At 36.2% G+C, this 22,447-nt stretch overlaps 3 protein-coding genes across 3 annotated transcripts; 2 read left to right on the forward strand and 1 right to left on the reverse strand.

Moving 5' to 3' along the window:
• Positions 1-886: 886 nt before the first annotated feature.
• LOC111789151 (small RNA degrading nuclease 5) lies at positions 887-9,425 on the forward strand. The gene is made up of 14 exons (XM_023669811.2): positions 887-1,170; positions 1,350-1,406; positions 1,503-1,568; positions 1,964-2,097; positions 2,213-2,322; positions 2,661-2,789; positions 2,867-2,937; positions 3,722-3,781; positions 4,219-4,274; positions 6,583-6,643; positions 6,741-7,008; positions 7,637-7,818; positions 7,896-8,191; positions 9,143-9,425. Exons 1-14 carry the CDS (start codon positions 1,066-1,068, stop codon positions 9,276-9,278), a joined length of 1,731 nt encoding a protein of 576 aa, XP_023525579.1. The 5' UTR covers positions 887-1,065; the 3' UTR covers positions 9,279-9,425.
• A 2,969-nt stretch (positions 9,426-12,394) lies between these two features.
• LOC111789152 (2-oxoisovalerate dehydrogenase subunit alpha 1, mitochondrial) lies at positions 12,395-15,125 on the forward strand. Its single transcript, XM_023669812.2, has 8 exons — positions 12,395-12,615; positions 13,114-13,251; positions 13,331-13,513; positions 13,596-13,753; positions 13,845-13,944; positions 14,145-14,256; positions 14,330-14,655; positions 14,804-15,125. Exons 1-8 carry the CDS (start codon positions 12,427-12,429, stop codon positions 14,969-14,971), a joined length of 1,374 nt encoding a protein of 457 aa, XP_023525580.2. The 5' UTR covers positions 12,395-12,426; the 3' UTR covers positions 14,972-15,125.
• Positions 15,126-16,700: 1,575 nt separating this feature from the next.
• Positions 16,701-21,543, reverse strand: LOC111789381 (ras-related protein RABC1). The gene is made up of 7 exons (XM_023670135.2): positions 21,392-21,543; positions 21,134-21,297; positions 19,329-19,397; positions 18,140-18,205; positions 17,764-17,885; positions 17,389-17,517; positions 16,701-17,125 (listed from the first exon to the last, which is right to left on the reverse strand). The coding sequence occupies exons 2-7, from the start codon at positions 21,273-21,275 to the stop codon at positions 17,012-17,014; spliced, it is 642 nt and encodes a 213-aa protein (XP_023525903.1). The 5' UTR covers positions 21,276-21,297; positions 21,392-21,543; the 3' UTR covers positions 16,701-17,011.
• Positions 21,544-22,447: the final 904 nt, after the last annotated feature.

Raw genomic sequence — 22,447 nt, forward strand, 5'->3', positions numbered from 1 at the left:
TAGAAACTTCTTTATATTAGAGCAAGGTTGGGTTTCTTATATGAATCTTAGTGATAAGATGGTCTCCATTAGGATTCGTGTAGAGTTCTGAACAAGCTGCAGAGTCAACCCTTTCAAATCATTATTAGTTGACACATATTGTTCCTAGCCGTTTGTTATGAGTCCGGGAAGCTAGGAATCCTAAATATAAGGCATCCCTCAAAATAAAGAAGGGTGGGCAGGGCTTCCGCAAGGGCTTCCCCTCTTTCCGGTCAAGATAGATGGGAAGAAGGTTCAAGGGAAGGAGTTTACAGTGAAATCCAGTGGGCAGGGCTTCCGCAAGGGCTTCCCCTCTTCTCGGTCAAGATAGATGGGAAGAAGGTTCAAGGGAAGGAGTTTACAGTGAAATCCAGTGGGCAGGACTTCCGCAAGGGCTTCCCCTCTTTCCGGTCAAGATAGATGGAAAGAAGGTTCAAGGGAAGGAGTTTATAGTGAAATCCAGTGAAGGAGAGAAGCCGATGTGAAGGAAAGAAATACTTTTACCTCCTCTTATATATGTTCAAAATCAATTTGAGTCGGTGAATTAGATTGAATGGAACTGAACCAATTGGTTCATTCCAGTCTTTCATTTTTTTATAACATAATTAAAACTTTCTATTCATTAGTCGTGAGATTGTTTGACACAATCATCGATTTATAACCTTAAAAACACTTAGAAAATACCTTATCAAACCATAATATATATACTATATATTTAATTTATACTATACACCTAAATCTAAAAATTTTATTCTAGCCTTATGATTCAAAATTTGAAATTTTTTGGTTAAAGATATCATTTTACATAAGTACAAGCAAATGATTACATCAATTTTTTGAAAACCCTAAAATTACACATACGCAAACAGCACACCATTACAATTGTTCTAAGTACTCGATGATTATAGGACGTTCTACTAAGAAATTAGCAACCCTTTGTTTATTCGGGAAGGCAATAAATGGGTTTTTGATTCCGCGTTCTGAGGGCTTTGGAGTTTAGGAGACCAGTACAGTCTTGTTTTCAGTCTCCGCCGAGAAAATAATACCATGCCGTCTTCCGGTGTTTCAGCCTTGGATTCAGAAGAAGAAGGCAGGTCGAATGTGGGTAAAACAAAGGAGAACCCCAGCTTCTTCGATATATATGGAACCGATGTATGTATTTTTAGTTCATCATTCAGCTATCCCATTTACTTTTTTCAAATTCTTCAAGCCGTTGCATCTTCTTTTTATTCATCGATTACTGTTGTTGTTATTTTGCTTGAATTTTATGTTCTGAAACAATATAGAAACGGATGACATGGTGCATTCTGCTACTTTGATTCCTCTTGTAGGCCAAAGCTGAGATTCTTTTCAAAACTCCCGAGTCTAATTCAACTTTAAGTCTGCAAGTGAGTTTACCTGGTTGCTAAGTTTCTTCTGATTTATAGAAAGAATTGGTTATGAGATTTTTTTTTTTTTTGAGTATCACTTATGTTTTTCTGCAGGATGTTCAAGGGCTTGTAACTTGGGTGCTTGCTGAAGGTTTCATGCCATCATGGGTTTTCATTAAGGTCGATACTTTTCCTAACTTTAGGTTATTGATATGTCTTACTTGAATTTTGTGTGAGCAATAAAAATCTGATCATGAACGGATTGTTATTCAATAGAAATCAAATTTTGGTGATATTTGTCAGTTTAAAGGTCTATGACCTAAATATTTTTGAGCTATATTCATCATTTGTTTCCTCCTTACCAATTCAATTTTTGAGCTATATCTCCATAGGAATGTGACCAGGAGGTAAACCTTACTGGGATCTTGGTGTTCTATTATTTTTCTCGAAAATTTACGCACATTCTTATGTTTTTTAAACTTCGATTGTTAGTTATTCTAATTAATTTGATGGCTTACTTTTGCTCCAAATGTTTAAGATTTCCTGGAAGTACTTACAGAGTTAAATATATGCAGAATAAACCCCTGATCCCCAAAGTGGTTATGGTTTACCTCCCTGGCCTGGATGCTGCTCTGTACATGTCACAGACCAAGATACTTTCTACGTTTAAAAAATTATGCGGCAATCCGAGGGCAGTTTTAGCTCTTAGGTGCTCATTCTTTCATTGAAGTTTGGAAGTTTTTATTCTATTTACCTTTTAGAATGTTTCTGGGATTTTCTTAATGCTACAGTTCTCATGTTGTTATTTTTTATTTTTTTGCTAGCTGTATATCAGATAGAATGCAAACAATTGATGCACTTTTGACATGTAAGGTAAAGAGAAAGAGGGATGCAAATAGTGTAGACTTAAAGAATAATTTGACGTCTGAACAAGGTTTGTAAACCATTTGGCAAACTTTAGTTTTGGTCTAGTTCTCCAGTTAATTAATTTTCTTGTTGTGCTGTTTTAGAATTCTTTTTACTTCCTTGTAGGAGTAGGGAATTAATGTACTTCATTATAACTGTGCTACAAGGAGTTTAAAGGCGAGTCTACATAATTATGTGGGCATCAAACATATACTCTCCTGAGAATAGGGCATTTTAGTGGCAATGAACTTGCTGAAAGTGGTTTTGGTTGATGCCTTTTTATCTACCCTTGATTTATGGTGAACTGACGTTCTGACTTGTTTGCATTCTCCTTCTCTCTCGATATGTTCTCTGGAATGTGTACAGAAAGACTTGACCCTGAAAAAGAAACACCGATATCTATCAAACTCCCGAAGGAGTTGCCTTTCCCTGTTACATATTATACGCTAACTGCAAAAGAACTGGAAGACAATGGCTATCCTTTCAATCAACCAGGTGACTTGTCTTTGGCCCTTTTTCACTTTTTTTCCGAAGTGAGAAAATTTCTTAAGTTAATAGTTCATTTGATTCAGGTTTTATACATACACTTCCTGCTCCTATTGGATCTTCACCTTATGAAATGTTGGCGCTTGACTGTGAAATGGTAAATACATTTTTCTTTAAAAAATTTGAGACAGTAATATATTGAAGGAAATGATGTTAATTCTTGAGGAAACAAGCATATTACAACCCCCCCCCCCCCCCCCCCCCCCCAAATATATTTGACAATCATCCTGCTTATAAATATCTTCGATTGCCTTTTATTTCATTTATTTTTCATATCTTACTGCTCATATTTGTATTAATGAAAAGGTTCTTTAAAATTTCATATATCTAATTTTTTCTTCTTTTCTTTTTTGTGGCACTTGGAGCCCAAGAGAAATAATAGACGTAATTAACAACTTTTTTTTGTAGGAAACATTGAATATTAAAAAGGAAAGAAAGCAAAACCTCAAACTAAGAAAGATTAGAGAAGTTTCTTCCAGGCTTAAGGGCCATTTTTAAACTATTGTTGTTAGAAAGCAACATAAATTTTACATCAAAATAGAGCCGCAAAATAAATGGTATCAAAAAAACTATCAATAGTCTTTTCTATATTGTTAAATGTCCTATTCTTCCTCTCAAGCCACGGAAACTCCTTTAACTTTTTGGAAGGATAGCTAGCCATGGTGTGTGTGTGTGTGTGTGTGTGTGTGTGTGTGTGTGGAATGCTTATGTTGCATCTATTCAATTCATGTGCTTTATCGGCTACTTAGTCTGTAAAGGCTCAATAATTCTCTTAATTATTTGATACAATGCATTGCCAATAGTTTCTTTGTAGAATTTTATCTGACGACCTGCCTCATCTTTGATTGAGTTAATCATTTAATTTTTTTGACTTTTATTAGTGTGTGACCTGTGAAGGGTTTGAGCTCACACGAATAACCCTGGTGGATATGGAAGGACAGGTATGCACTTTATCTCTGCTTCAGTTAATTGCCTTAATGAAAGCATTGAATTTTTGTATGAGGAAACTTAACTGGTGCTTTGAAGACTTTAAATCAAGTAATTCTTATCTGAACAAATAATCAAGAACCGTATAGTTAATATGGCGACCATCTTGCTAAGTTAATTTAGTTATCTATATCTTTATCCTTTCTCAGGTTATGCTTCTTTTTAATGTTAAAATGTGTATTTAATAAACTAAAGTCACTGGATTTTACCTCAGAGGCATACAGGTCCTGTTTGTTTAACTGAAGTTTTAGACCAGCTATTTTCAGTTTTGGGTTAACAAAGTATTATCAACTTTTATTTTTGTGATTTCTGTATTTGATTTTGTTTTTAGACCACTGTGTTTTACTTCTACATGTCCCATTCTTTTTGATTTATTACCTTTTTATCTCAGGTTGTCCTTGACAAATTGGTAAAACCATCAAATGCAATTGTTGACTACAATACGAGGTAAGATAGTCGAGCTTTTAGTATCAATTCACAAAAGGTTTTTAATATCAATTCTCATAAAAAGAATATGTCACCAAGAAAAGTTGATGTGAAAATCTTAGTTTCCTGTATTTGATCGATAGTGATGATTTATGAAGCCATTTTAGTTATATTGCACGGTTTACTCTTCTTTAAATTGCTTGCATTTGGTAATTATGCTTGTTTTTCTTATTAGTGGGCAAGTGGCTATACTTTTCAATCTGGCGATTTCTCTATTCTTTTTTCTCCCTCGTTTTTTTCCTTTTTATAATTATTTTTCCTCCGATAGGAAACAGACTTGTTATTCATAGTGAAAAGAACACCACTGGCTGAAGGAGATTAGAAAGTACTGCCCTCAGTTGGAAAATAATCGGAAAGAGTTAGGTAAAGGCTAAAGAGTACATCATTGAGAAAATCACTAATAAAAGCTTTATGGTACACCATTGAGATGCTGCTGAGTTTAGCGAACTCCCAAAGCTCGTACCCTTTTGTGGCAATGTTCCGTCTAAGGATCTTGTCTTCCCATCTAAATTTTCCCATGGTTGGTCATCACGGCATTGACCCAGAGTGATATTTACCAAGGCATCTGTAACGGCCCAAGGCCACCGCTAGCAGATATTGTCCTCTTTGGGTTTTCCCTTTCGAGCTTCCCCTTAAGGCTTTAAAACGCGTCTGCTAGGGAAAGGTTTCCACACCCTTATAAAGAGTATTTCGTTCTCCTCCCCAACCAATGTGGGATTCTCACAATTCACCCCCCTTCGGGGCCCAGCGTCCTTGCTGGCACTCGTTCATTTCTCCAATCGATGTGGGACCCCTACCAAATCCACCTCCAACCAATGCTAGTAGATATTGTCCTCTTTGGGCTTTCCCTTTCAGGCTTCCCCTCAAGGCTTTAAAACGCGTATGCTAGGGAAAGGTTTCCACACCCTTATAAAGAGTATTTCGTTCTCCTCCCCAACCAATGTGGGATTCTCACAATTCACCCCCCTTCGGGGCCCAGTATCCTCGCTGGCACTCGTTCATTTCTCCAATTGATGTTGGACCCCACCAAATCCACCCCCCTTCGGGCCCAACGTTCTTGGCACACGGTCTCGTGTTTAAGAAACAGCTTCTTCGCTGGTACATCGTCTAGTGTCTGGCTCTAATATCATTTGTAATGCCCCTAATTTTTTTTAACCTAAACAGTGATGTCACCCATGCATGCATAAATCATAAAGCGGGAATTCATAATAAATAGTTTTGGAAACAACACCAAGGTCTTACATAAAAGTTCAAAAACCCGAAATGAACGTATCTCAAAATAAGAAAACATTCGTCAACTAAAAACAGAAAATTTAAATAAAACAAACATTCATCGATTTGACTTAAAAACCCAATTAAAACATAAGCGGCCCAAGAATGCCCTCTCATCAACTTCCATGGTATCCTCAGCCTCCTCCGTCACCTGTGCATAGGTGCCTTGCCTTTACCTGAAAAATTTAGGTAGCACGTACCTTAAGTATTTTATGAAATACTTAGTAACTCACACTATTGGGGTTAGATATGCAAACACATGCCACATATGAGTGGGACCTATCTTTCATCAATCATGGCCTTGGGCTATTTTCTTTTTTGGGTAGGATTGGATGTATGATACTTATCCATACACGGCCCCTGTATGCGCACATGGGCCCACTAGGCGGGCTCGTATACATGCTCCCTGGGTCTGGCTTGGTCGGGCACAACGTATTACACGTCACTGGATGCCACAGAACAGAAAAAGCCCACATGATATCGTGGCGAAACATAGATATCGAATTCTTACTTTCATGACATAAAAGGGAAGTATCCCAATGCAAATGACATATAGATATGCATGAGGTCTCATGACTTTACATTTCATAACATAATATGTAATACAAAATACGTTTAATTTCCTTCATGCATTTCTTAACATAGCTCAACAACGCTAAGTATATGCATGACTACGTTCATCATATTCATAGCATGTAATACTAACATAACATCCATTACATTTCAGTTCATTTCATAACATTACCAGAAAACATAATCGATGCATAACAGGGACATTTCTCATAAAATATGGTGCATGCAAAAGTCATAGGGCATGCACCAACATACAACATATATTAGGTTAACTCTAACAGTAAAGTCACTTACCTCGTTGGCTTTGGCCGAAGTTTACTCATAGTATTAGCATATGAAGGGTATATTAGTAATTAGATTGGAAAGTCGTTATGGAGACTAGTTATAAATATAGTCTAAATGTTTGTCTTTTGTGGCTTAACAGGTTTAGTGGAATTACATTTGAGTTGTTAAGTCAGGTGACCACTAGTCTGGAAGATGTTCAGGTTCTCTCTTTGACACTGCACTCACTGATGTTATCTACTTGCAGTAATCAGTTTCTGATGGAACTTTCTAATGCACTGTGGTAAATGTACACTGCAGAAAGTTTTTTTGAATCTAGTTCACAAGGAGACCGTTCTAATTGGTCATTCACTGGAGAATGACCTGATGGCATTAAAGATCTCTCATGATCTGGTGATTGATACTGCAGTACTGTATAAGCATCCCCGTGGCGGCTCTCATAAATCTGCCCTTCGAATCCTTACCAAAAAATTTCTTTCCAGGGAGATACAACAATCTGGCAATGGCCATGATAGTATTGAAGATGCAAGAGCTACTATGGAACTTGCACTTCTTAAAATTAAACATGGTAAGTGACATTCTACTGGCAATATATTTATGGAGAACACAGTTTGATTGTTCTCTCTGAAGTTCCTCAGGAATATTTGTGGTTACAGTTCATGACAGGTCTTCAGAATAACTTAATGTGAAAGTAGCATTTGTTTCAAGTAATTTAGTGTTTAATTTAATATGAAATCTTGCAACTTCATGTATTGCTGGAAAAAGCCAAATTGAGTTTCATGTTTGATGTACTCATTAGTAGTCCTGCATGTAAGTGCCATGGTATTGCTGTGAGGATAAAAATCGGCCTATTCGTACGTAAAATACTGAGTTTTTTCCTCATAAAATATAGAGTGAAATCCAAAAATTGTGCCTAAGCATATTTTTGAAGGGGCCAACTTATTGTTTGAGCACTCTTCAAAAAGGGGTAGGATACACTCAAGGAGGATCTTGTTTAATTCTTCTAGGATTTCTTTCATATTGGAATTGTAGTCTAATGTAAATGAGATCCTCTTAGCTATTCTATAAAGGCTAGTGCTACTGAGGCCTCTAACTATAGAGTTTGGTCCTTAAAAATCATCTTACGTTGTGTTGTATATAAATCGCCAAATTCTGCCGAGTTCTTATTGAATGCCTTCTCTCTTGTTTTCTATCAGGACCCGAGTTCGGTTCACCTCCATCATTAATCAGGAAAAAACTACTTACTATACTTGGTGAGAATGGAAAGACGTCTTCTTTCATCGATGACGTTTCAACAGTGAAGCGATATTCCTCGGAATCATCGCATGCATTTCCTGTAACTTCTGATGATGAAGCTCTTTCAAGGGCGAAAAAGGAGGTTGGCATGGCGCTGATTGTATTTGACTGAAATTTCTTTTATAACTGATATCTAACTAGTTTGTTTGTGGCTATTAGGTAATGAATGAAAGAGTACACTTCATATGGACACAATTTTCGGAATTAAATTCTTACCATAAGAAGCAAGTAGATGATGAAGAAAGATTGAATGTCAAGCTTGCAGAGTTATTGTCATTACTTACATGTGATTCAAAATCTGCAAACAAGAAAAGGAACAGCCGCAAAATCTCTGTTGAACTACGGGAAATTTTGAGCCGCATGGATTCCAGAATCAAGGACCTTTATACCTCGTTACCTACTAATGCTATGCTTATTGTTTGCACTGGTCACGGTGACATAGCACTTGTACAGAGGTATGTGCTTTCCTTTCCATTTATCATGGTAAATTCTTACTGCTTCCAAATATCAGAGTTTCTGGTTGATAGAATGACAAGTGATAGCAAAGAATCTAGCAATTATTTGAACATGGATGATAGCAATTAATTGTGCTGAACTCCTTAAGTTGGCTAACGTGATTGGCTGTTCTGTTATGACCTTCCCTCTTGTCTTTCATTTTCACCATAACCCCAAATCCAAATCTTTTGGGATTTGATCGCAGAAATGATGAGCAAAAGATTGGGTTGTTGAAGGAACATTAGTAGTAACCTTCAGTTGGTTATAACTCTCCATATAATAAGAAAAGTAGCATTCTTTTACACAGTCATCAAATTTAGAGTGCCACAACCGGAGGATTTAGTAGTAGCATATGAGAACCACACCGAGAGTTTGCCCCCTGCGTATATTTGTCATATATTGGAGTGGAAGATGGAATCGAGATGGTTTGCTGCGGAGCCTGATGCAAGCCTTCCCTAGACGGAATTCATATTTTAGTGGAACCTAGGAGAGCTTTGACTATTCCAAATTCACTGTTATGAGGTGTTGGTCGAGATAGGTTGGGGCGTTGCCCCATCTATCTCTCCTCCACCCTTTCCCGTAATATAGTCCCGCAGTTTTTATGGAAAGTCACTAAGGTGGAGTCATTTCGGGTCTGTTTGAAACGACCTTTTAAGTATTTAAAAAAGTGTTTTCAAGCACTTGAAAAGCCATTCCAAATAGATTAATGCGATGGTTGGGAGTCCAATACTATGCCCAAAGCATGTGTGGTTTGGTACAATCAGCTACGATATCTCGTGTAGGTGAATATCAATACCATAAAGTTTGAATCTATCCTCCCGACGTACTTTATAGCTTTCATTTCAAATCGTAATGACTTTTATTTTTCTGGGAACAATGTTAAATGTTTTGACATTTGTGTATGGAGACAGATTGAGGAAAATGCTAAAGGAGCAAAGTGAAACAATGATATGCCGTGAGAAGATTGTCAAAATGTTGGAAGAGCTCCATGCCCAAGCTGAAGTAGCTCTGTGTTTTGCTTCTATAAAGCATTCATCTTTACTCTAATTCGTCTCTCTTTGTAATACATTGTTTCCTTCCATTTGTCATTCATCCATAATTATCATTATTGGAATTTGAATGAGTGTGATTATAGGCAATCACTATTTGTGTTAATTATAGGCAATCACATGAAATATAGATATTATTGTTAGACGAACACGACTCTTCACAATGGTATGATATTGTCCACTTTGAACATAAGCTCTCGTGGCTATGCTCTGGAAGGCCCCAGTGCAATAGAGATAGTATTCTTTGGTTATAAACTCATTATCATTCCATAAATTAGTTGACGTGGGACTTCCACGCTCACTAACAATTATGATTACAGTTAATCAGAGCTAATTAGGGATTAATAAATTTTATAACATCAATATCGACATTGAGACATCTACATGTTTGTCAACCGGTGAATGTAAAAAAGCAATCTGATGTGAAATGATGTGAAATAATAGAAAGATAATAAGAAAAATAAAGCTTGTATTTGGTGATATGTGACTAATAAATATTAATATTTGGAAGTTTTCAATAATTATTTACATATTCATGGTAAGTCATACGTGACCATTATACATGGTAAGTCATAGTATCTCACACGGCATAAACATAATCATAACAATATAACAAATAAGTTATTCTCAAAAGAACCTATGAACCCTAATCAACGTAAATCGAGAGGAATACAGAACACCATACCAAAACTTGATCTCCAAAACTTTCAACATACATTGAGAGGAATACAACACACCATGTCGAAACTCCGTCATCAAAATTCATAACTTACCCATTAAAAGCTTTTGTCCGTTCGAATGAAAAAGCATATGAACGGTCCCAAACTTGGGAACTACAACCAAGTGGGACACCTAATTCTTTGGAAGTTTTCTATCATTATTTACCTTTTATTTCATTTTGACACGTGTAAACAATTTTTTAAATTATAAACACCCTGATAAGGAAATGGTCCATTGAAGAGAGAGAATTTCCATTGGCCAGATCAAGGACACTGGACATGGGATACACAGGCACCAGAGCTGATTTGACCGGGCAGACTAGATGAACGAGATTGATTTAAAGCGAAAGAAAGCGTTGTGCCAACTTGCATACAAGATTGATATATGAATTTTGAGACTCTAGTCAAATCTTCTCTAACCGTCTTTTCTTACGGGCTATTTAATTTAAAATTTTAATTTAATTGATATAATAATAAGTTAATTTCATGGGTTAATTTGTAATTTTAATTGCATAATTACCTAAATTTAATCGTATTTAAAAGTTGTAATAAATTGGTTTATTAATTTTTATTTATCCCACTTACTACCATTAGGACAAAACTATCAATTCTACCCAACTTATTAATGCATTTTTGTCCCACATAAGTTAGGCTAAAAAAAATATTAATAATTTGTTCATTTTCATTCACTCATATTTTGTATGGAGGAAACTTTTTTTTAATTTTTTAAAATGAGAAGAATTAAAAAAAAAAAATTTTAAAATATTTTTAAAACATAGTAAAGGTTGGGAAAGTTTAAGAATATTATTGGAATGAAATTTTAAAATTTAAAACAAAGTTCATAATTAAACTTAAAAAAATAAAGAAAGTTACAATATTATTGTCCAGAAATAATAGAATAAATTAAAATAGACAATTAAGAAAAAATTAAGTAGTTTAAATGTTTATTAAATTAGGAGAAGATATTTAATGGGTCAAAACAGGAAATAACTCATGGATCTAGTCGCTAGCAGAGCCACAAAAGACTAGGAAATTGATTCTTTTCTGGTTATAAGCTCCCATTGCATCATACGAATTACAAAAAAAGGGGTTTGGGAGAAAAATCTGCACGAATCGGATTTTTTGAGGAACATTTCGAGAGAGATATTTGGTCAAATACCTAGCGACAAACTCCTATATTCCTTTCATTACAGTATTTGTCGGATAAAAAAAGACCAATATAAGGGTCAAAGAAATGAAAAGGCACCTAAACTATAAGACAAGTAAGCTTCTCCAGACCATACAAGTGCTCGGCCAGCCCGTTCTACCTTAACGCACTCCAAATGCAGTTGCCAGTGTAGTAGTAGTTCCTTTCTTTTCAATCCTTGCTAGCTGCTTATCCATTAAGCAGAGGAAATCCTATTTAACAGAAGGATTATAGCCTTATTCTTCCAAGAACGAACTAAGAGGGTCAGCAACTCGGATACTTCCCCCCTAAATCCTAAACCCTAAACCCCTACCGATGCATTTTTACATCCCACCGCTTAGCCCCGTTCATCTTCGTCAAAGTTTTAGATTGGCGACCAAGTCCCTTATCCTTCTTGTTTCCAAGGAATGGGCTATTTCATTTGTGTTATCTGCAAATTCCAACACGTAAATTTTAAGGTATCTTTTTCTTTTTTTTCATAAAAAAGAAAAACGAGTGTTTATATGGCTCAAATAACTCCACTAACTCAAACTAAGCCAACCCAAACCATAAAATTAGTTCGAGTTTGTTGAATTTTTGGAAAATCCTAAGTCCTAACCCTAACCTATTTGAAAAATAAGGTTATAACTCAACTAAACTCAACCCAAATTTTAAAATTATCATAAATGTTGGATGAAAGTCCTAAGGTCTGCTAATTTAGAGAATGATCATGTGTTTATAATCAAATAATACTATCTCCATTCGTAGAAGACCTCTGGGAGAAGCCCAAAACAAAGCCGTGAGAGGTTATGTTCAAAGTGGACAATATCATACCATGTTGGAGAGTCGTGTTTATGTAACATGTATTAGAGTCATGCCTTAAGCTCTAAACTTAGTCATACCAATAGAATCGTGAAAGTAAAAGTAGCGGACCGGACAAACTAAGCACAGTAAAAAAGGTAAAAAGGTAAAAAGAGAGAGAGAGAGAGAGAGAGAGAGAGAGAGAGTAAAATTGAAAATGACAAAAAAGTCCTTGCTTCTAATTTCTCCGAAAGCACATGTCTAGAGTTCCAGAAGTTGGCACACCATGGGTAGCAATGGGAAGAGATTGGGGGGTGGAAGAGGCAGTCCCCACCACGCCACCACCTTCCAAACAAACCCACAAACTGACACCTCTATATATGCACACATCCACTCTCACATCATTTCTCAACTCTTCCTCTTCTCTCTCTTCCTCTTCTCTCTCTTCCCATTCCCTCACTATGATTCGGACTTCCCTCCGCCTTCTCACTCCGAATTTTCCTTCTCCGCCGCCTGTTCTTGGCGGCGCCCGCCGTCAGAATGCCTTCGTGTTGCTTTCCTCTTCTAACCGCTCCGCTTTGCTCTCGCCGACACGTCGTTTTGAATCCACCGAAGCCGCGCGACTCCATGAAGACGAAAACGATGATCAGGTTATTTAAATATTAATAATAATCTATATTTGTTTTAATTTAATACTTATGATTACAACATTACGAGATTAAGGTAGCTGCCAACAATTCTCACTCTATCAAATCATTTTAGATTTCCAAATTTATATAAAAATTATTTTCTAAAATTAAATGCTTTTTTTTTTCTTTTCATAATTATCAAAGGAAAATAGTTTAATGTTTTTTTAATTTGGAAAGAAAAGTCAAATCTGAAATTTCTTTACCATTTGTAATGATTGTTCAACATAGATCTTCAAATTTACTTACTATCTTTGTGTATATTATATAATATAATATAATACAATAATGAGATTACTTTTAGTATTTAATATTAAAAATTTATCAAATAATATAACATAATTTATGTTAACTATTTCAATTAAAACATTTGATTATTAACTTTTTAAACTTTTAATTAAAAAATATGTATATATATATATATATATATATATATGACGAATGATTTATTTACCGTGGTAGGAGTTGGATTTTCCGGGAGGAAGAGTTCCATTTACGAGTGAAATGAAATTCATTACTGAGTCGACTGAGAAGCGGGTCTCGTGTTATCGAATTCTCCACGAAAATGGGGAGACGATTACGCCCACGAATTTCAAGCAGGTTCTATTTTTTTTTTTTTTTTTTTTTTTTTCTGTAAAAAAAATAAATTTTTTTTTTTTTTTTTTTTTTTATAATATAGTTGAGCAAGGATGTAATGATGAAGATGTACAAAGACATGATTACCCTTGAAACAATGGACACCATATTCTTCGAAGCACAAAGGCAAGGAAGAATCTCATTTTACTTAACTTCAGCTGGAGAAGAAGCAGTGACCATTGCTTCAGCAGCTGCGCTTCACTCCGACGACGTGGTTTTGGCTCAGGTACGTATGTACGTATGTACATCAATTTAGCTTATAATGTAATCTCGTTTTGGTTTAAGAGAGTCAGGTCGATTTATTACAGTACAGGGAGCCGGGAGTGTTGTTATGGCGTGGATTTGGATTGCAAGAATTTGCAGATCAGGTGTTTGGAAACAGAAGTGATTATGGAAAAGGTAGGCAGATGCCCATTCACTATGGCTCCAATCTGCTCAATTACTTCACCATTTCATCGCCAATTGGGTAACATGCCTTCATCCCTCAATACTTCATACTTAACTTTGTGGCTATCAAATTGAAACCATGTGTGTCCTTTATTTACTGTCTGTTGCAGAACGCAGCTTCCACATGCTGTTGGCGTTGCTTATTCTCTTAAAATCGACAGAAAAGACGCCTGCGCTGTGACTTATTTTGGAGATGGCAGCACCAGCGAGGTACATACCTTAAATACCCTCTTTTCTTTGCTCCAATATTGAATATTGAACACTTGGTGGTGCACATTCGTATCATATTATCCACTTACTTTGAGCATAAGTTCTCCTGGCTTTGCTTTGGACTTCTCCAAAAAGAAGGCCTTTGTATTCTTTGATTATAAACCCATGATCATTCCCTCATTGAATTTTGTTACTTACAGGGAGATTTCCACGCGGCATTGAACTTTGCAGCAGTGTTAGGAGCGCCGGTGGTTTTCATCTGCCGGAACAACGGCTGGGCTATCAGTACTGCAATCCAAGAACAATTCCGAAGTACCAAATCCATTCTAAAATCTCACACATCTCAATCCCAACCTCTGATTCCCTTTTTCGTTTCCATTTTCAGGCGACGGGGTGGTGGTTAAAGGTCAGGCCTATGGAGTCCGAAGCATTAGGATTGATGGCAATGATGCTCTGGCTGTTTATACCGCCACTCGCAGAGCGAGAGAGATGGCGGTTGCCGAGCAGATGCCGGTTCTGATCGAGGCTCTAACTTACAGAGTTGGCCACCATTCCACCTCCGATGATTCCACCAAGTATCGGGGTGTGGATGAGATTGAGTACTGGAAAACAAAGAGGAGCCCTATGGATCGGTTTGCAAGATGGTTAAGAAATAATGGATGGTTGAGTGAAGAAGATGAGTCCATGCATCGATCCACTGTAAAAAAACAGGTCAGATCCTTTGTTTTTAAATACACTTTCACCTCTTATACCACTGTTTCAAGCTCGTTTCCGAAACAAAATCGTTATCAAACAAGATCCGGTTGAAACTAGGATCAGGACATAACTGGTAAACATAATCAAATTGTTGGTTTTTTAGTTGTTGCAAGCAATCCAGAAAGCAGAGAAGGCAGAGAAAGCTCCAGTTTCAGCATTGTTCAGTGATGTCTATGATCACATACCCTCAAACCTTCATGAGCAAGAACAGGTACTGAGGCAAACAATGAAGAGGTATCCTCAAGATTACCCTTCTGATGTTCCTCTTTAGAAGAAGATTCTATCCAAAAGGGTACATCAGCAGTTGTGCCAAATAAATGTAAACTAAAGCGTACATCAACCGCTTGTGCCAAATAAATGTAAACTCATGATATGATATGATATGATATGATATACTGTAATATCAGCTTCGTGGGTTAAGATCATGCTACCGCTATGGCTCTTTGGAAAATCTTGATGATGATAATGTCACTACCTAAATTGATCTGAAACTCTAGAGCCTTGTTCAGAGTTATTTGGATTAATGGGAACATGTTGTGTTCTTCAATGGACACTAATTTCCTTCAACTTAACTTCAGTGCTTCATTATGTACTCTTATAACCTTCTATTGGGCAAGTCATTCCTATGAAGAAGCCATTCACCATTATAATCACTCCATTGCCTGAACAAACAGCTACCTTTCAATTTAATTCTATGAAGAAGTGTATTCAAAATCTAGCCAAACTGAAATAGTAATAATAATAATAATAATCATAACAATAAATATATAGTTTTTCTAAAAAAATATATTTTTGAAATAGTGAAAACAAACCATAGAAATTAAAGGTGGGTTGACATCATTTTTAGACACAAAAAAAACTAAAAATCAAATGGTTACCAAATGGAACCTTATATTTAAATAAGCACATCAAGTTAGCATGTGAGATCCCACGTCAAATGGAGAGAGAAACAAGTGCCAACGAGGATGTTGGGCTCCGAAGAGGGGGTGGATTGTGAGATCCCACATCGATTGGAGAGACGAACGAGTGCCAGCGAGGACACTGGGCCCCAAAGAGGAGTGAATTGTGAGATCCCATGTCAATTGGAGAGAGGAACAAGTGCCAATGAGGATACTCAGCCTTGAAGGGGAGTGGATTGTGAGATCCCACATCGATTGGGGAGGAGAACGAAACATTCTTTGTAAGGGTGTAAAAACCTCTCCCAAGTAGACGTATTTTAAAAACCTTGATGTGAAGCCCAAAAAGGAAAGCTTAGGGAGGACAATATTTGATAGCGATGAGCTTGGGCTGCTGTATATAGCATAGGGTTGAGCAAATGAAACTTGTATCTAGATTTAGAAACATTTGCATTGGAAGAACTTGTTGGTAGTATAAACCTCAGGAAAACTGGTTGAACTATATAGGGAGGCAGCCAATGATCATCTTCCACAATCTAATTCAGAGTTACTTTCCCAAGGCTAGATCATGTTTTACTCCACTCATTGAATTCTACACAAGGTTTATGAGATTTGCAGTATTATGACTGTGACATCGTATCTTAGGTCCTTCAACAGCTTAAGAGGTTTATGGTTGGGAAATATTTGCCACAATAAAGTTGATCCAACAACTAATAGAGGTTTACAGGTAGAACACCTATCAGATGTCAACAAGCGTTTGATGTTGAAATGCAAATACTCGATTTCTTAGTTAAAATGGGGATCAATTTCAACTAAGATTGATCCTTCACTTAGTTGAACTTGATTACTTGCCACTTTTTACTTTCTTGAATCATACTTGAATCCCTTTCTTGTCTGTTATTTCCCAAAGGAGAGAAACAAACAAGGCACACATTTTCATACAGAAACAAGTGAAGGATAATAGCAAGAAAAGTTTTGGCAATTGGATAGGCAGTGGAATTAGTCCAAATATTCGTAGATGCAAGCAAGCGGGGTGAATCACATAGATAATCCCCTACTGGCCAACGTGCATATAGATAGGGCAGGTGAAAAACGAAAGGGATGGATATCTAAACAATTAAGAGAACCCAGTCTCGAAACCGAAGTATTGATAGGATTCCCAAGTTTTGGATCCTTTTCCATCTGTGAAGTTGCAAGTTCATGGTAAATCAATAAATTGTCAACCTAGTAACAAAGGCTAAAAGAAGACGAGCAAATAACTCTGGCAGATATTCTAGCTCAACGAACTCATAATCCATAAAAGGAAGATTGAAGAACATAAACCTTTTTACTTCAAGGGTGTGCTAAAATGGAATAACAGCATAACGAGTATCCTAAATCCAAATGAGGATGCTCCTGGAGTCCTCGACATAAAATCAATACGAGCAGCAGCCACCAGGTGATGCATTCTCTTGAGGAGGTTTCTCTTTGAAGATGTTCTTTTTCAAACCTGTTGAGCCATCAGCCAAAAGACTGGGCGTGTCCAAAATCTGCAAACACATTTTTAGAGCAGCAAGTTACTGAATGGCTTATGGAGGATTGGTGGGGCAAATTATAAACACTCTGAGATGTTCTTGAATAGGTTCTAGTTTTGGTTCTACCTAATTAAAAAGCATTTCTAAGCTAAATGCCTATTTGAATAACTTGAAAATTTACAATTGCACTCTTGGGCTAACTTGAGAGCAACTGGACATTAATATAGGAGGTTCATGCTGTCCATATTAATGCAGAAGAGGTTCAAGTTTTCACGCACCTTTAACACAAGCTCATCAAAGCATTGTTCCACATTGACTCGAGTTTTTGCGCTACATTCAAGAAATAGGCATCCATATTCTCGAGCAAAGTCGATTCCCTCTTTTTTACTGACTACCCTTTCACTTTCCTGAAAGATAAGATCGCTCAAATTTAAATATCTAAAGCTAAGAATAAGGATTAATTGATTTACAGAAGAAAAATATTATAAACAACTTGTAGCCAATAAACCAAGCTCAATAGAATATAATGGGTTACTTCAGTAACTATGGCACTAATTAAGCCAGATAGTCATACTAATTCAAATCCATAGTTAATTAAATAGGGCAGGGTAGTTACTAGTTACTACTGAATTTCGTAAGAGTTAATGGCATACCTTATCCACTTTGTTTCCAACAAGCATCTTGATGCAATCCTGATTTGTTGAGTACAGGTCAATTTCTTTAGCCCATATGTCAGAGAGATTTGTGAATGTCTCGCGGCGGGTCACATCATACACTAAATTTTTAGGTTGCAACAGTATTTGGTTAACTTAAGAGCTAATTGAATAATAGAAAAAGTAATTAAGACTTAAGAATTTATCAAAACAAGTCATCCCTAGAGTTTAGGAAAAGCCATAAGTTCCAAAGTTGAACCTAAAATCCAAGCTTTTCTGAGGCTCAAAAACCCGAACGAGATTTCATAAGTGGAGCAATGGTAGCATGCTAGTATTATAATTGTAGATAGAAAGTGATGAAATAAAAAGAAGATACCCATAATGATTCCTTGAGCGCCTCTGTAATATGAACCTGTTAATGTTCGAAACCTCTCCTGCCCAGCTGCAAATAGAGAACATTTAAATAACAATAAAATAAAAAAAAAAATAAAAAAAATAAAAAAAACTTAGACAGATACTAAGGAATAAAGAATTTAATTTTCTTCAAATAAAGGTATGGAAAATGTGCTTACTAGATCAAATCTCATCAAAATACACTTAATAATAGGAGGTAGCCACTTACGGAATAAAAGTTCGAACTTTCAAGTAAAGATGTGGAGGATGCGTTAACATAAATCAATTTTATCTTAGTATACCACTGCCAAGCTACATCACACAGACTTGAAAAACATACTGCATGTCTTAGCTGATTACTTACAAAGACCAAAGTTTTTTATATTCAACAGCTATCATAACAAGCCCCAAGTAGCACCATAAAGAAACTAAATTAATCCCTACTCTACAATGATTTTAGTTTCTCTGCTTATGGTTTTTTGTTTGTCATCAGTGAAATCGTAGATTGAAAAACAGAAATCGTCTTTGAGGATGTCCTTTACTTATTCCTAATAATTTCCAACAACAATATAATACCACAAGATAACCAGTAAAATTTTACATGCATGAGACTTTCAAAGATACTAAGTCAGTTAGTGGGCATAAGAATCCACTACCTTATCTATCGAAATCATATAACTCGAATTTCAAACTGCAACATTTTATAATATGAAAAGAAAAACGATGATCAATGCAACTAATGAAATGTTACGTGCATGGTACACCCCCCAGACACTGTCAAGGTCAGCAGATATATGTAAATCTATGTAAATCCAACCCCTACAATTTCATAATTTAGCAGATATATGTAAATCTATGTAAATCCAACCCCTACAATTTCATAATTTAAACATTTAAAGGAAAAGCATGTTAAGGTTGAAGCAAACTGACTAAATAAGCCAGTACTAAGGTTTTATAATATAAATAATTCTCATGCATACTTCTTTATCCATAAAAAAAGTATGTTAAATGCATATCAAACATTCAAAACAAAAATGTAGAAATTAAAATACAGATCAATAACACAATGGGTGAAGCCAAAAGAGGACAGAAACAAATCAAACGACACCATTGTTTTTCCCCAATCATGTTCATACAGGTGCATAACATGAAACACAACAGCAAGATTTCACCTGTGTCCCATATTGCAAGCTTCAACTTCTTTCCCCCAACTGTAACATGCTTAATCTTGAAATCCACACCTAAAAATTATGTAGAGAATTACATTTAGTATGTAACAAGATGAGCAATAGATCATATCATTTTTTTTTCTATAAGAAACAAAAGAATACTTCATTGATGTAAATGAAATATATTGTAGAAAACCAAATGAGTTACAAAAAGGATCTTCAATTAGTTGAGAGGATTGGATGGTGGGGATAGTTTCGTTTCCGTATGTTACCTTCGTCTTTGTTACCCTTTCATCACCATAATATGCTTTTGCGGCTTTTGGACATCCCTTGTCTAATAGGGAGCTTATAATGTATCTTCTTTTCTCTCTATGTTGGCTAGGCCGGTTTTGATGTTCGTTTGTTACCCCTAATCATCCATTAAGTTTTACTATAGTTGTCTAATCTCTCGTTTGTAGGGGTGTTCGAATGACTCGATTAACCAAACTACCCGACCCAAACCGGAAGTTAATTTTTTTTTTTTTTTTTTTTTTTTTTTTTTTTTTTTTTAATTTGGCTTGGTTTGAATTTTTGGAGGACCGAAAATCTGATTCGATTTGCAGGTTGGATTTTTTTTCACCCATCCTAACCCCTACCTCTAGAATTGTTACAAAGGTGAAGACCAATAGTAGATGTTAATGATGCATTGTAACTTGTGGATGTTTGATATATGAGCTTAAGAGATTTTAGCTATTAATGTGACATATATTGTGGATAAGTAGGATTTTTTAAATTAATTAAAAAAAAATTGAAAAGCCGGCGAACCAACCTGAAAATAGAGAGTCAGGTTGGGTTGGGTTGTGAACCTTATTTGATTCATTTTAGTAGGCAACCCGACCAACCCGGAATTTCGGGTTGGTCCAAAAAATTTCCAACCCAACCCGTGTACAACTCTACTCTTTTGTGCAATTCTCACCTCCTCACACCATCTCTATAGTACTCGCTCTAGAAGGTTGAAGTCTAAAGAAGGTAAAAAATTTCAATTGGCAAATCTGACACTAAAGGATTAACACTATTGACTCTATCCAGAGATCATTTTATGTTAACAGGGCCTCAATAGAGCATGCTACGTAAGGGTACTTCTAAGGATATGGATCATATCATGTGGAGTTGTCAGTTCATAGATTTAATTTGGGACAGTCTGTAGGAGACTTTAGAGGTAACAATCCATACAACATGATCCTTATCGAATCTATGAACTGACTGATTCACATGCCAGTTTGTTGGAGACTTCAGATGTGCATTTGGTTCATAACATATAGTGTCAAGCCATGATGGAAGAGCCATTGTTCATTCACCTGCCTTTACAAGATAACAGGGAATTTAATGTCTTTCATTTTCCATTTTTTATCCTTCTCTATACTGTAGAACATTTGACTAGAGAAGAACAGGAAAATTTTAGAAGGATCGAGAGCATTTTGGGAGGTGTGAGCTTAGCATAAAAGTTTTTAGTTCAAAACACCAACAAGTCTTTCATATGTTTTCACCTACATATTTGAATTCTTAGCCAATTTTTAAATTTCAGTAACTTCCTAAGTTGAGTTTGAAAACATTTCTAAAAACTAAAATAAATAAACAAACACCTAATGTTTATAAAATCAATCGTAACCGCTATCAAACAGGGCTTCAATCTTTCATCTTCTGGAATTCAAGACAACTTCAAGCTAAATTGAATGATCATTCGAGACAGATTCAAATAAACAAACGAAGAAAGCCACAAGCCATTGATTACAAAGACGCGATTAGAGTAGAAGAAATCACAGTCATACCAATAGTTGGAGAAAGTTCCTCAAATGAATCAGAAGTGAATCGCAAAAGAAGCGTACTCTTCCCAACTCCAGAGTCCCCAATCAACAGCAACTTAAACAAGTAATCAAACTCCGGTTGACTCGAAGACGGTGCCGACGACATCAGAAACACAGAAAAAAAACACCTTAATCAACCACCATCAACAAAACCCAAATTCAGTCGCAATCAATTTCCCGATCAACACAAATAAAGCATTAGAAGTGAAAGAAGCAAAATACCTTGAAAAAAGCAAATCCAGTACAGGAAAAGGGAAAGGGAAAGTAAAAACTGAGTGAGTAGAGAGGGAAGGAAAAAGCCTTTGAAATTGTTCTTCAGACAGAATTTAGAACTCGCTTGCTTCCCACCGAATCCTCTTCCTCAACTCTTATTTCGAAAAGTGTGCCGACGCCTTTGATTGATATACGGTACGAACAGATCTATTTTTGCAAATTGCAACTGCCGTTGGATTGATAGTCAACCCATCCAATGGTTGGTTTTATTCTAATTAAATATGGTCCTCCTTCCGTTTTCGCTCAAGGTTTTAAAACTTGTCTACTGGAGACAGATTTCCACATGCTTCGTTACCCTCTTCAACCGACGTGGAATCTCACAATCTACCTCCCTTGCGTGCCTAACATCCTCACTGGCACACCGTCCGATATCAAACTCTAATACTATTTATAATCGCTCGAGCACACCGTTAGCAGATACTATTCTCTATGGGCTTTTCCTTCAAGAACCTCCCCTCAAGGTTTTAGAACGCGTCGGTTAAGGAGAGGTTTCTACACCCTTATAAGAAATGATTCATTCCCCTCCTCCCACCGATGTGAGATCTCACAAGATCCGACCCATTCAATCAAACTTGGATTATGTTTGACTTTAAGAGCTAATCTAATTCTAGTATTGTCTATTGATTGGTCTGTATTTTGTATAAAAAAGTGTTAATTTCTTTGATTGAATTATTGAACAAAAGGTTGGATCATTGGCCTAAGAATTAAGGTTGTCTTATCAATTATGTTCTGAATCATTAGAGTCATGCGAATCCTAATAAGGTGAAGCATGACCTTCACTATCGTCCAACTCTAAGATGTATACGACTTCAATCTCACTAGGCAATTCATTACTAAAGAACTAGTGGACTATTTTCTAATAGTTTCCATATGGCATATCAATGTGGGAGTAACCCGGTGTGCTTGACAACTATTAATATTATGTGAACCGTGATGCTCAAAAAATATTTGGGTTGGGTTGGATTAGCCTTTCGAATTGGTTGGGTTCATTTTTTCTGAACACGA

This window comes from Cucurbita pepo, chromosome 2 (genome assembly GCF_057944985.1).
Source record: "Cucurbita pepo subsp. pepo isolate OVF chromosome 2, ASM5794498v1, whole genome shotgun sequence".
NCBI classification, from domain to species: domain Eukaryota; kingdom Viridiplantae; phylum Streptophyta; class Magnoliopsida; order Cucurbitales; family Cucurbitaceae; genus Cucurbita; species Cucurbita pepo.

Coding starts and splice junctions, on each gene's coding strand:
- LOC111789151 (XM_023669811.2), top strand. CDS start 1,066: ATGCCGTCTTCCGGTGTTTCAGCCTTGGATTCAGAAGAAGAAGGCAGG. Junction 2,938..3,721: donor TGGCGCTTGACTGTGAAATG/GTAAATACATTT, acceptor GACTTTTATTAG/TGTGTGACCTGTGAAGGGTT. Junction 3,782..4,218: donor TGGTGGATATGGAAGGACAG/GTATGCACTTTA, acceptor TTTTTATCTCAG/GTTGTCCTTGACAAATTGGT.
- LOC111789152 (XM_023669812.2), top strand. CDS start 12,427: ATGATTCGGACTTCCCTCCGCCTTCTCACTCCGAATTTTCCTTCTCCG. Junction 12,616..13,113: donor AAGACGAAAACGATGATCAG/GTTATTTAAATA, acceptor TTACCGTGGTAG/GAGTTGGATTTTCCGGGAGG. Junction 14,656..14,803: donor GATCCACTGTAAAAAAACAG/GTCAGATCCTTT, acceptor TTGGTTTTTTAG/TTGTTGCAAGCAATCCAGAA.
- LOC111789381 (XM_023670135.2), bottom strand. CDS start 21,275: ATGTCGTCGGCACCGTCTTCGAGTCAACCGGAGTTTGATTACTTGTTT. Junction 19,398..21,133: donor GGAACTTTCTCCAACTATTG/GTATGACTGTGA, acceptor CATAATTTTTAG/GTGTGGATTTCAAGATTAAG. Junction 18,206..19,328: donor GCTTGCAATATGGGACACAG/GTGAAATCTTGC, acceptor CTCTATTTGCAG/CTGGGCAGGAGAGGTTTCGA.